This window comes from Salvelinus fontinalis, chromosome 38, assembly GCF_029448725.1.
Source record: "Salvelinus fontinalis isolate EN_2023a chromosome 38, ASM2944872v1, whole genome shotgun sequence".
NCBI classification, from domain to species: Eukaryota; Metazoa; Chordata; class Actinopteri; order Salmoniformes; family Salmonidae; genus Salvelinus; species Salvelinus fontinalis.
The window spans coordinates 23,226,268-23,240,741 of record NC_074702.1 but is presented as its reverse complement, the minus strand read 5'-3'; the positions used below and the strand labels follow the sequence as shown (position 1 = coordinate 23,240,741).

Sequence of the window (14,474 nt, the reverse complement as noted above, 5' to 3'; positions counted from 1 at the left end):
CATAATGAGGCAATGCAGACAGAGAGAGGTATCCTAGCAACACAGGCCCAATCCTATTTTACTTCAGCCTGCAAATTACATAACTGTCAGTCATCTCAAACTGAATGATAGATTTTTCCAAAACAAAAACAGCCTGCACAAGAAGATGATTCATCTGTATGGCTGATGACAAAAGATGGGTAAAATTGATGAGCTTGAAGTCCTCTCGATCCATCGGCAGAATCCAATTTTATCTCTGACATTACAACGATTGGAAACCTATTATCAGTCAAACACAAGCCTATAATGGCTTAGTCTCTCTCTCTCTCTCTGTCTCTCTCAAGACGTTATCAGAGCAGTACAATAGGGACTATCTGAACGCCTCCCTCTCGTTCTGTTAGGTGTTTGTCCGTCATTAGACTAGTCAAGCAATCACTCTGCTGCTATCAATGCCATGCAGGAGCTACTCATTTGAATTTGAATTAGAAAGCCATTTCACTACTATTGCTTTATTGTTTAATCCCTCTGTGCTTTCCCACTAAGTGCTAGAAGCTGCTAGATTGTTGCCATAGTGCGGGATGTTAACCCACTATGGGAACAACCACATGATGGATTTATACTGAGAAGTACAGCAGAGCAAAACCTAGAGGTTGGAGGTCAGAGGTTAGGCTTGGACAGTATGGACAAACCGTTCTCTCATGTACAGTAGAATAAAGAATTCAGTATTATGAATATATTTTATTTTGTAACTGATTGAATAGGCCCTAGATATGAGAACCTTACGCCCCAGTTCATATTCTGTCATTCATCCATTAGAATGACTGTGGTTTATGGTATTGTCTTCATATATCTCACATGAACACAATATCATAATCTCAGCTGATCTCAGCTGACATTAAAGATCCGAGCAGTACAGAATGCATTAAAGTCTATCCCTACAATGAATCGAATTAACCACAATTCTCATCAATAACCCCCCCCCCCCCTCTCCCCTTCTCTCCCCTGCAGATCTGTTCAAGTACAGGCTGATCAACAGCAAACTGGTCAACAGCACCTTCCTGCACAACAAGGAGGGCTGCATGCTTAGCGACTTCAGCGACGAGAACAGTGCCTACATGATATACTTTGTCAGCTTCCTGGGCACCCTGGCCGTGTTGCCTGGCAACATCGTGTCGGCGCTGCTCATGGACAAGATCGGACGGCTGAGGATGCTGGGTAATAGAGCGAGGAGAGGCGACAGTGTCGTCACGGCTACAATGGTGTCATCTGATTTTGCACCGTACTGTTGGTGCATGTCTTTGACACATAGAGATCAGCAACCATAAGAAAACAAAATGTAGTCTGCTTAATCTATGGTACATTGGGCAGAATTTTCTGTCTCACAATGGCCAAAATGGATTCAGCAAGAATAGCAGGCATATTAGATGACATATTCATAGATTCACTCATTTTCCCTCTCTTCTCTCTCTCTCTCTCTCCCCTTTCCCCCTCCCTCTCTCGACCCCTCCTTACCCTCTATCTCCCTCCCTTTCCCTCCCTCCCCATCTCTTTCCCTCCTCTCCTCTCACTCTTCAGCGGGCTCCAGTGTGATCTCTTGTGTCAGCTGTTTCTTCCTGTCGTTCGGCAACAGCGAGTCGGCCATGATCGCTCTGCTCTGTCTGTTCGGGGGCATCAGCATCGCCTCCTGGAATGCCCTGGACGTGCTGACGGTGGAGCTCTACCCCTCTGACAAGAGGTAGGAAACCCCAACCAGAGAGCCACACCAAAACCTTGGCACTGTGGAAGGTTGTAGCTTCCAGGGTGTACTGGCAAAAGTGGTGCCTTGATGTGATTGGTTACACTAGATGGTGGAAAATGGAGGTTGTAGTACTGTGTAAGAGCATTGGTGGTAGTGGTGTGTGAGACTGGGTGGGAATCCTTACTGCCACCCCATGGCTGAGTGAACACTGCACTGCCTCAACCAACATATACAAAAAAATCCTAATCTGTATCCCAGTAAACTGGGTTGACTGAAACATTTCTGCCCATTTCAAAACTCTGAGATCTCATCATAGCAGACTGGCTGTTCATTATTATCAACGGGGTTCGAGCCCTGAATGCTGATTGGCTGTCAGACGTGGTATATCAGACCGTATACCATGGGTATGACAAAACATTTATTTGTACTGCTCTAATTACGTCGGTAACCAGTTTATAACAGCAATAAGGTACCTCGGGGGTTTGCGGTAAATGGCCAATTTACCACACACCCTCGTGCCTTTTTGCTTAATAATATCGGACCATGATTAAATATTATTTTCCAATTTCAGAAAGAGTAGTAGCGCTGCCCATCTGGCTGAACAGTCTTCCTGCAGGTGTTACATTATGAGTTCAATCTGAGACTGTTTGAATAGAGGTCATTATGGAACTGACTGATCTTCCTCTCTCCTCCCAGATGCACAGCGTTTGGCTTTCTAAACGCCCTCTGTAAGCTGGCAGCCGTGTTGGGCATCAGCATCTTCACCTCTTTCGTGGGCATTACCAAGGCTGTGCCCATCCTGTTCGCCTCCGGGGCGCTTGCAGCGGGCAGCTTCCTGGCGTTCAAGCTGCCGGAGACGCGAGGCCAGGTGCTGCAATAGTGTGGCCACAACCCTAGGGGGCGACATGGGGGTCAGAATGAGTAAGCCACACTGTGAACAACAAGTAGCCCAAGAAACCCCTAAACTCTCCCCTGTACGCCCCATTGAAGTCCGAGCCTATTCACAGGAATTAGTTCAATGCAGATGCTGCACAGATCTACTAAGCTGTAAATATTGTGGATTGCCTGATATTGGATGTACTGTTTAGATAGACACATCTCTATACTACTAAGATCTGTGGAACTGTGCTGCCGTTGCTTGACATTGATCCCCATGAATATGCTGTGAGTTGGTAGAGAAAGGGAAGTGCAACCAAACTCTACCCCTAGACCAACAGAAGCTGTTCCAACTTGAATCCTTGTTCAGTGCAATCTTAATCCCTGAGTGTATGTGTTTAGGAGGGTTGAGGAGGTAGTTTAGATGCAGGTCCCCAAAATGAAGACAGATTACTGGGGTTATGGGGTAGGGACATGGGGTCTAGTTTATGAGCCATGCCAATAGCCCGTAATAGAAAGTACCACTAGCCATCCAATCCATATTCACACCAATTTCTCTGATAAGCTCAGCTCACTTCCCATCTATATGAGTCTACATTGCTATGGTAGAACTTCAGTCAAAAAGGATACGTTATGCCTTGATTTGAACCATTTTTTACTTGATGAGTAAACCAAAACATTTAGTTCAACCAAGGCCTCTCCTCATTATCATACCTTCCAAGGTCTTGTGTTTATTTTATGTACAAAATAACTGCCATTTTCTAGATTTTAGAACATTCCAGGTTTACTTTCATTATGGTTTGAATGAGACTGTTGACAAAAGTGAACTGTTGAGCTTTTTCCCTTTAAAACATTCTTTCTAGCCGTTCTATCTCAATCAATCATAAATGGCTACTCAAATCAATCCTTCAAATCTCTATTTCTGACAATGTTGACATTTGTTCAGCCCATATTGTTCGCCGTGTACATTTTAGAACAGCACTTTTGTCCAAACATTCCACATTTAAAGCACAAATGTTGGCTGATGCAAATATGACTGTTGTCACAATTTGTTACAATGGTTATTATTGTCACGTTATAAACAAACGTTTAAAAGCCCACAGTTCAATCGTCATTCTTGCTTCATATATCCTGTAGTAACAAATGCCTTCTTTGTTCCATCTGTCATAGGTTTTATGTTTTGCTCTTAAAATGTGTTTTTGGGAAAGTGGTATGCATGTAACTAAGTATGTAAGTGAATTTGTGGACAATTTGCTAGAAAGATAGAACACAATACGAAAATGGCATTTAAGTGTGTCATGTTACTGTACATCTATAAGTCAGATGTTAGATGTTATATCCTGTCCTTTTATGAGAGAAATCACACTGCCTATGATATCATTTGCCTGTTCTAACATTGACCTTGGATTTCTGGAACATTCTCGCAACCCTTAAACACATCAAACCGTTTTAATGTGCACAACTGAAACATACGTTTTCATTTTTTGTGATATTGTGAAACAGGAACTAGATGCTCAAAGGTGGAGCGAAAATCTTCAAAATAATGAAGTTGAAAATAATACACAAAGATATGGAAAGGATATACTAAACTTCAGTAAAACATTGCAACAATGTGATATATTTTCAGTAGATTCCATTTGATATTTATTTTGAGTTTTAAAGATATTAAGATATATTTACTTTTGGGTGCAATATATGTGTTTCAAAAGAGACTATAGTGGTAAGGACATATATGCACTGTCATTAAATACTATCATGTACATCATAGCCCATATTTTATTATTTATTTTGATATGGGTGTGAGACTGTGCTTGTTTGCCTGTGCAATATTGAACTTTGACCTGCAATATTGATTTATTTTTTGTGGATTCTTGATAGCTTGTTTATTAGTTGTTTTATTCGATACTTGGAGTATGATTAACTGATGTGGCGATACAAGTAAAAGCTGCTTTATTGATCGTATGATCAAAATGAGAATTAAACCTCAATGAAATGGGGAACATTATTGGATGCTTATGGGAAACATTTCACCGAGCATTGAAATAGAAGTAGTATAACTTTCCTTTGATTTCCACCCTTGAAGCTTAGAACATCATGATATATGGGTACATTTAACATGTTTCACACCTCCGCTGAGGTTTTTATCATACATGATAGACTAGGACTAAACACACTCATGGGATATCTGATCCATAGATTTCCTGTACATTGGTTTGGTACCAAACAACGTTTCACATTCCCCTTATAGCAAGCACATTGATCAAGTGTGGTATGTTCACAATTGCATGTTACAAAGAAACAAACTGAGAAAAGCAACAAGCACTGATTCAGCAACAAAGGAAATGACCATAAACTGCCATTTTTTTAGGATAGCAGCCATATGTAGACTTAACAGCATTCTAGATAAAGAGTAATCCATTGCACTAAATGTACTTAGCTGTACATGCACAGTTGTTAATGCCTTGCATTCTTAAAAAGACCAAAACCTTTGAGACATAAAATATATCAGTAGCTAGCACATGAAGGGAAACAGAAGGTAAAGCTGTTGACGTACGCACAACAACTGCTTACAAGCGACCAATTTAAGACAGTAGCCAAATGATTCACTGGTACCAAATGAGTCACGCATGCAGTTGTGAACAGCACACAAAATAATCAGTATATATTGATTTACAGTAGTCGCAGTTGACTATTTATTGACATAGCAACCTCTCACTTTACTTTATGTTCACATTACCATAAACTAGCATATTGTACGTTCAATGTATGACCCCTTAATCTATATAGGAACTTCAAGCCGTTACCACATTCCTCAAAATTGACAGGTTTGGTGACCGCCGATCTATAAGTGTGCCATGAGTAACTTCTCTCATTGATTATTGCCAAATCTTTTTGTATGTCTTAAGTTTATACTATATCATTAAAAACATGGAATATAGATTTAAATATGTAAATTAAAATAAATAAAATATAACATAGATCATTAATAAATATATAGCTCTTTATAACCTTTGACCCCTTGAAAATATTACTGTAGTAGGAGGAGCAGTTTTTTTGAACTGATCTGGGACGTGGATGGCCAGTCTGTCGGAAAGTACATTAACAATTCCTCTAAGAAGCAGAGTAATCTTAAAAGATTCCATTTGTTATTGAAGAATCAGGCTCAGCATTGCAGCATGTGTCTGATCTGTGTTTCCATATCCTATCTGTATGTTGTCCTAATTATACCGCCCACGAAATGATAAACAAGGATGTCAATATTAATGTTGTATAGTACGACATGGAACGCTGTGAAATGCTTAACTATCTATTTACTCTCTCAGTGAACCAGTTTGGGATATTTAACGTCAAGATTGTTTCTAGTACCTGTAGTTGCATATTTTCAATTCTGTTACAGGGTTTTTTTGTATTCTTAACTTGTTGCTCGGTCAACGGTCAATCATGAGTGCAAAAACATAATTATAGCAATAAGTGTTAGATTATTTGTCTTTTATCTCTCCCCAAAACACTATTGGGAAATGAAAAACATTATTTGCTGGGCCTTTTCCACTGAAATGCTGTTGTTGGCTTCTACTAAATGGGACTGAATGGATTATATTCACTTCTAAAACTACCCCGAGGTCTTTGAGGCTTTTGTCAATAAGAATACATTGTGATTAATTCATGTAACAGAGACTTTATCACTGTCTTTGTACTGTGCTGTAGAATCTGTAGTTGTTTGTATGTAAGTATAGATCATAATATTAGAAAATTACAATACTGTATACATGTGGAACCATAAAAAAATACAAAGGACAAAAAAACTGAAGTGTAAATGACAGAATACTATTGTATGGTGTCTTCGATTTTGTGTATTTTGTAAATGAAAATGGAATATAAGTAAATACATCAAAATAAATACTACTGGTTATGAAGAATACTTAAATGTTACAACTTCATGATTCTGTTATAAAGTTTGTGTGTGAGATTTTCTTCTTATCTTTTGTCATTGTTTATTTATTTGCACTGTTGTGCAATGGACCTTTTCAGAACTGCAATGGATAGCAAAGAAAAATAAACTACTGTCCTAATGATGAAACCCTTGTAATTATTTAATTTTCCGAATTGATCATCAATGATAATTCTGTGCCTAGGGGTCAGAACATTATCCCACTGGCCACAGATGTCAATCCAACGTCTTATTTTACGTTGATTCAACGTAATTTCACCAACAGGCATGATAGCTCATTGAGAAAAAATGTACTTTGCAACAAACCTCCACCAGTACTAGATTTACTAGCCTACAAAGACTACAATTTACTGCTGCAGATATGAGTCCCAGGCCGTCTAAAAAGACTACAAAGTCCCAGACAGTCCAAACCAGGCAGCACTTCCTGTGTACGTTGGATAACTGAGGACGCATTACAACTCACTTTGGGTTATTACAGCTTTGATGATTTATTAATAACAACACAATCTAGCTAAGGTACTATTTGAGGCTACGAAATGCAGTCTGTGTGGCAGTTATTACTGCAAGTAGCTACCTAACCAGTAAGATAACATTAGCAAGCTAACGTAGCTAGTCATAGTATGTTGTGAAAGAAATTTGCACACGTCATTGGGCAGCATTGCATTTTCATGTATTAAAGAACAGATGTTGTAGCTATAGACAACAGATACTGTAGCTATGTAAAGCAGAGTCTGCTGTAAAATAGCTAGCTTAACAGCAGATAGCGAGCTACTGGATGCAAGCTACACTTAGAAAAAATGGTTCCAAAGGGTTCTTCGTTCCAAAAGGGTTATTCGGCTGTCCCCATCAATCAATCAATCAATCAATCAATCAAATGTATTTATAAAGCACTTCTTACATCAGCTGATGTCACAAAGTGCTGTACAGAAACCCAGCCTAAAACCCCAAGGTGCTGACCCCTGTGACCCCACAGGTCAGCACCTCAGGAGCAAATGTCAGTTGGCTTTTCATAGCCAACTGACATTCAGAGTATCTCTACCGCTCCTGCTGTCTCTAGTGAGTCGAAAACAGCAGGACTGGGACAGGTAGCACGTCCGGTGAACAGGTCAGGGTTCCATAGCCACAGGCAGAACAGTTGAAACTGGAGCAGCAGCACGGCCAGGTGGATTGGGGACAGCAAGGAGTCATCAGGCCAGGCTGAGGCATGGTCCTAGGGCTCAGGTCCTCCGAGAGAGAGAGAGAAAGAAAGAAAGAAAGATAGAAAAAGAGAAAGAAAGAGAAAAAGAGAGAGAATTAGAGAGAGCATACTTAAATTCACACAGGACACCGGATAAGACAGGAGATCACGTCAGTGACTCAATCCACTCAAGTGACACACCTCTTTTAGGGACGGCATGGAAGAGCACCAGTAAGCCAGTGACTCAGCCCGTGTAATAGGGTTAGAGGCAGAGAATCCCAGTGGAGAGAGGGGAACCGGCCAGGCAGAGACAGCAAGGGCGGTTCGTTGCTCCAGTGTCTTTCCGTTCACGTTCACACTACTGGGCCAGACTACACTCAGTCATAGGACCTACTGAAGAGATGTCTTCAATAAAGACTTAAAGGTTGAGCCTGAGTCTGCGTCTCTCACATGAGTAGGCAGACCATTCCATAAAAATGGAGCTCTATAGGAGAAAGCCCTGCCTCCAGCTGTTTGCTTAGAAATTTTAGGGACAGTAAGGAGGCCTGCGTCTTGTGACCGTAGTGTACGTGTAGGTATGTACGGCAGGACCAAATCGTAAAGATAGGTTGGAGCATGCCCATGTAATGCTTTGCAGGTTAGCAGTAAAACCTTGAAATCAGCCCTTGCCTTAACAGGAAGCCAGTGTAGAGAGGCTAGCACTGGAGTAATATGATCACATATTTTGTCTCTAGTCAAGATTCTAGCAGCCGTGTTTAGCACTAACTGAAGTTTATTTAGTGCTTTATACGGGTAGCCGGAAAGTAGAGCATTGCAATAGTCTAACCTAGAAGTGGCAAAAGCATGGATTAATTTTTCTGCCTCATGTTTGGACAGACAGTTTCTGATTTTTGCAATGTTACATAGATGGAAAAAAGCTGTCCTTGAAACTGTCTTGATATGTTCGTCAAAAGGGAGATCAGGGTCCAGAGTAACGCCGAGGTCCTTCACAGTTTTATTTGAGACGACTGTACAACCACCAAGATTAATTGTCAGATTCAACAGAAGATCTCTTTGTTTCTTGGGACCTAGAACAAGCATCTCTGTTTTTTCTGAGTTTAAAAGTAGAACATTTGCAGCCATCCACTTCCTTATGTCTGAAACACAGGCTTCCAAGGAGGGCAATTTTGGGGCTTCACCATGTTTCATCAAAATGTACAGCTGTGTGTCATCCGCAAAGCAGTGAAAGTTAACATCATGTTTCCGAATGACATCACCAATAGGTAAAATATATAGTGAAAACAATAGTGGTCCTAAAACGGAGCCTTGAGGAACACCGGAATTTACCGTTGATTTGTCAGAGGACAAACCATCCACAGAGACAAACTGATATCTTTCCGACAGATAAGATCTAAACCAGGCCAGAACTTGTCCGTGTAGACCAATTTGGGTTTCCAATCTCTCCAAAAGAATGTGGTGATCGATGGTATCAAAGCAGCACTAAGGTCTAGGAGCATGAGGACAGATGCAAAGCCTCGGTCTGACGCCATTATAAGGTCATTTACTACCTTCACAAGTGCAGTCTATCTCACTACCTGGAACCTTTTTTGGTTCCAGGTAGTGCCCTTTTTGGTTCCAGGTAGAACCATTTTGGGTTCCATGTAGAACCCTTTCCACTGGCGGGACAGCCGAAGAACCCTTTTAGGTTCTAGATAGCACCTTTATTTTCTAAGAGTGTAACTTCTGAACCTGAAGAGAGAACACCAGACCACTTCTTCATTGCAAGCTGACTACAGTCGTCTCCTGCCCCAATCCTCTGAATGTTGCCCAGTGTTCTCAGCTATGCCCGTCCAATCTCCACCACCCACACCTTCACCATGGCCCTTAGCCCACTTCAGACCCCACATGGCTCCTGATCACAACCTGCCCATGGAGGGGGCCATACGGACCAAGCTCACCCAGCAGCTGGAGCCAGAACACCTGGAGTCCACAACGAGAGCCACATGCACGCCGTGCCCCCTGGATACGAGTCCCACTTCCGAGTCCTGGTGGTCAGCCCACGATTCGACTGCCTCTCACTGCTACAGCGCCACCGCCTTCTCAACGAGACCCTAGCCGAGGAGCTGAGGACCTGTATCCACACGCTGGCCATCCAGGCCAAGACACCCCAGCAGTGGGGCAGCAACCCCAGTATAGCCAAGAGCCCACCCTGCATGGGAGGATCCAAGGAGGACCACACGGTGGAGGAGAAACTCAAGGCTGGATGGGACTGACAAGTGAAACTCAGCAGTCATCAACCCTGGTTCTAGAGAGTAACAGCCTGTGCAGGCTTTGGTGCCAGCACTAACTCATCTATTACAATGTGTTGTCTGTTCAAGACCTTGATTAGTTTAATCAGGTCTGGAACAAAAACCTGCACACCCATATGCCTGCAGTTAAAGATAGTGTCTATTAACATTGTTGTAAACTAGTGTGATATCATTTCATTACTGCTTGAAAGGTTGTTTCTAAATGAGCAGCATCACTTCGGTCTCTTGGCAATTTAATTCAAGAAGAGTTTGGTTTTAGATTAGACTCTTGCATTTAGTGGCCATCACTAGAATGTCTCAAGATCTCGTAGTTCAGTAGTATGTGGTACATTGAACTATATGATATGAAGTGATGGAGTGTGTCTGTTTTGTCTGAAAATTAAATGTCTCGTATGTGAGGGCAGAAGTACAAGAAGTCAAGACAGAATAAAGAAAATGTTTTCTCAGGTGCATTGGTTTTAGTTTTGTGGTTGGCATTATTTATTACATTATTTATATCATTATACACATTTTATGAAATATTGCATGTAATGTTTTTGTTTTGCGTACTACCTTTGCATACACATCTGCAATATAGGTTTAAAAAATTGCTGTGTTTTGATTTTGTAATGGAACTCTAAATGTAGTACTAATGTTACCACATGAGGGCAGTATGTGCAAATGTTCTGTTGATGTGAAGTACAGCGTTGACAGAATATGATACATGGCTTCATTATTTCCCTATGACACTGCCTTTCATCAATTCTTCAATACGGTAATTATTAAATCCCATAAAACTTTTTATTTCATTTCTCACCATAACAAAATGTCAGTGTTATAGCAACAGGGGATAATCACTCAAATTGTGGAATATAAAGTGTTGGTTAATAGAGGTGGTCAAACTCGATTGTCTTAACTCACATACAGGGTGTATCACAGTTCACTTACTTCCTTATCAATTTGACTTATTAGCCTGTCTTCTCTAATTATTGTGGATGGCTTAGGGCCAGAAGACAGGGTGAAAGATGTTGGTGGTTCTCAGAATGACATGTCCTAACCCCATCATGGCCGTGTGTTTCTATTTCTGTCTCGGCTGTATGTGTCAACGTGAAGGTCCTCTTGTCCTACCCTCAACCCCAGGACCTGCCAAAATATCTGTTATTACAAAAACATGTAAGAGTAATGGCACGAAAAACATTGTTGGTGATAGCCCAAACAAACAGTGAACGGACATCTTTTCTCAATGTGCTGTTTTTCCGATAAATTAGTAAACATTTTAATGTTTTAGGAGGTTTTATTGAAATATTTCAGTACATCAACAAACAGGATAACTTTAAAATATGCAACTAAATCAACAATATTCAACAGACCCAAAACAACCATCCAAGCGGCCATTTTTCCCATACATTTTTTAAGTGCTGAAAAGCTCATAAAGATGGTCCTTATTGAATGTAGAGTCAACTCAAGGTTGACTTCTACAAACGTCCCTGTCTGGAATAGACGACCTGTCAGGCCTTACAAAAGGCCCTGTAAGGAAGGTGAACAACTGATGTCACTGGTTTGAAAAAGGAAAACAGTAACACAACCATTTTATGACCCTGTCTATTAGAGTCAGGCCTCAGGGGGCGGCGTAAACTACTACACGGGCAAAAAGCGAAGGGTGAAGGCAATTGCAATAAAGTCTACTGCCTCGGGAAGCAAAGACTTGTCTCTGCAAATTACATTTACCTGTCACAATTCCAGGTGCTGTTATGAGGGAGTGGAGAGGAGGACACGTCAACGATTTTAAACCAGCATAGCATAGTGCTGTTGCAACAAAAATGTCGAAGTTGATTGGTTGATATCCGTCATGAGTTGTTATGAGATGAGAGTTTGTAGAGTTTATTGAACTGCTAGTTCACAACTCAATCAGAAAATTCTGACGGTAGATAGGTAGCATGGGTTAGGGTCAATTGCTTTCCAATTGGTAATACTTTGAAATGTATTCATTTAAAACTACATGTAATGTTGACATATAATGTGTTATCTTCAATTCATGAACTGAATGGAAATTAAATTAATGGATGGACAATATTAAAAACTGAAACAAATTACAGCCAACTCTGGTAGATAGGCGGCTTTCCCTCTGGCTGGTCCCTGGTGATGATGGATCATTCAGGGGGTCCCGGGTTGCCCACGTGTCCCGGTCTGGGTCAGTGGGAACCCACCTCAGTGGTAGCCTGCTCTACGTCAGAGCCAGGAGTGATGGTGCCAGGCCGGGCTGGGACCCTGGGCAAGGCAGGGTTCCCGCGATGGCCCCTGATTTACGCTCCCGGCTCTGGACCAGGGCTCCTTTTGCACAGCTGACCCCTCCAGGTTGGCGGTCAGGGGGGCTCGAGGAGAGGAGGGAGGCACCAAATGGGTGTCTACTCTGAGAAAAGGCCCTGCCGGGGCCTGCTTGACCGTCCCAGGGGACTATCTCCCTCCACAGCCCTCCTGGTCAGCTGCAGTGTCTGTGCAGCATGTGTGTGGAGGGAAAATAGCCTGTTAAACACATTTAATTAAACCCCTCTAGTAACAACACTTGTTAACTTTACATGTTTTGAATGATAAAGCTGGGGGTGTTACACATTAAAAACTATTAATCATTGTAGGAAATGTTACAAAGACCCATGACTATTGTATGGGATGATTTGTACTAGCTTTATTATCTTATTTTGCATTAAAAACATACTTTGGCATGTCTTCACAGTACACTCGTAGGTCCAAATAGGGAATATATCACATTCAAAACACTAATTACAAGTTAGAAACTTCAGAAAAAGGTTTTAAAAGTTCACACTGATCTGATAAATAATCATTATCTGGTTTCACAATGTGAGAAAAAACAAGTGTTGGATTTAAGATGACAGTAATAGCCTATTATAAAAGCCCAGTAAGTCCTTTAATTGGAAGGTTTTTCTCTCTCTCGCAGCACACTGCCTACTAATGAATTCAGTGAATGGGCGGCTTGAAAGAGAAGGACAAAGAAAGAGATAGGGGAAGACAATATCCTTGTGTGGGAGAATTAGTTACACTCAGTAGTCTAAGCATTCAAAGCAGAGAAAAGGGCTACAGGGATTAAGAGAAAAGTCCACACAGGTGGGCTCTGGGAGAAACCAGGGTCACATGACAGGACGTTACCTCGTTTGATAAACACCAGCCGGGCTCACAGGAAGAAGGAAGGGAGTTATTTTATAGGGGAATTAACTGGCGCTACACATCAGGTATTTATTAAGGCAGATCTCCCAGGTGTGCAGTACAACCAAGTCAAGCAAAACATCTTGGAGGGTTTCTTAATGAGAAACATCTTGGATCTAAACTTCATAATGGTCAGTAAATAGTCATACTGATAAGGGTTGTGATTTGAGACTAAGAATGAGGCTAAGCATATTTCAGTCTTCATGGGAGAGGAGTTAAACAATCTCAAACAATCCATCACACGTAATCACTTTCCCACATTTTCCTCCGCACATTTGTCAATCATGTCATTAGATGAGAAGCATTCTTCTACCTTTGCCCTTTTACATTTTCACTTATTTTATTCTGGGTGCAAGAACATTTGACCTCTTCACAAACTCCAGTCATAAAATAAGCAGGTCATATCGATTGTTTTTTCCTTTTCAACCAAAGAAGACAAAATGTTCCGTTATGTAAAAATATCTACTCAATCCCCAAACTCAAAGAAATTATGAAATTGAGTAACATTTTACTTGTGCCACGCAGACTATCATCCTTTGTGTGATGATGACTTTTGGTGTGCATAGTTCGCTGACTCACATGCCAGTGGAAAACCGTGACATCAGAGTTGAGTCTGGGGCTGGTTAGGCTGGTTTTGGGCCAGAGTGCACAGGCCTTACCCCTAAGCCCTCTGGAGGATCCACGCTCAGTAACTGACATGCATGCCTCTTATTCTCTCCCCTGCAGGGCTTCAACTAGAGGAGTGTACATGTCAAGACAGATGGGACACAGATAAGACTCCCTCTTTCAACCTCGTCTCTCTCTGTCCTCCCTCCTGCCTCTTTTAAGCTTTCTCTTTCTCAGCCCCCTGTCAGCGTTTCACCAACCTCTGATCTTCTCTGATCTTTTGTTGATCTATGATGCGTCTTTTAACCTGTTCTCGTTCCTTTCTCAACCTTCCCTCTTCTTCTAATCGTCCTTCAACTGTTTTTAGTTTAAGACCCCCTCTCAATCCGCTGTCGGCCCCCACGCATAGTTTCTCTCGATCTTCTACGCACAAACTATTTTCAAACTTTTCTTAACTTTCCCTCTCAACTGTTTAAAAGCACCCCCTCTGAATCCACTTCCAGCCACCTCGCTCACTCTCTCTGAACTTTTTTTTTTCTCTCGCAGCCTTCTTCTAACTTTTCTCAACCCTTCCCTCAACCTTCTCCATTCCACTCTTAACTTTTCCTCAACTCTCTCTCAACTTTTTAGCTGGCCCTCATGTCAATCCTCTGTAGACCACCT

At 41.5% G+C, this 14,474-nt stretch overlaps 1 protein-coding gene and 1 pseudogene across 1 annotated transcript in view; both read left to right on the top strand.

Annotated features, from left to right (window-relative positions):
* LOC129837826 (synaptic vesicle glycoprotein 2A-like) overlaps positions 1-6,671 on the top strand; it is a 73,450-nt gene extending 66,779 nt beyond the window's left edge. Inside the window, exons 11-13 of the mRNA XM_055904286.1 lie at positions 988-1,194; positions 1,555-1,714; positions 2,414-6,671. Of these exons, the coding sequence (XP_055760261.1) occupies positions 988-1,194; positions 1,555-1,714; positions 2,414-2,597 (551 nt within the window). The 3' untranslated portion in view covers positions 2,598-6,671. The remainder of the gene's footprint in view (positions 1-987; positions 1,195-1,554; positions 1,715-2,413) is intronic.
* Positions 6,672-9,518: 2,847 nt separating this feature from the next.
* On the top strand, positions 9,519-9,971 carry LOC129837362 (bolA-like protein 1; annotated as a pseudogene).
* Positions 9,972-14,474: the final 4,503 nt, after the last annotated feature.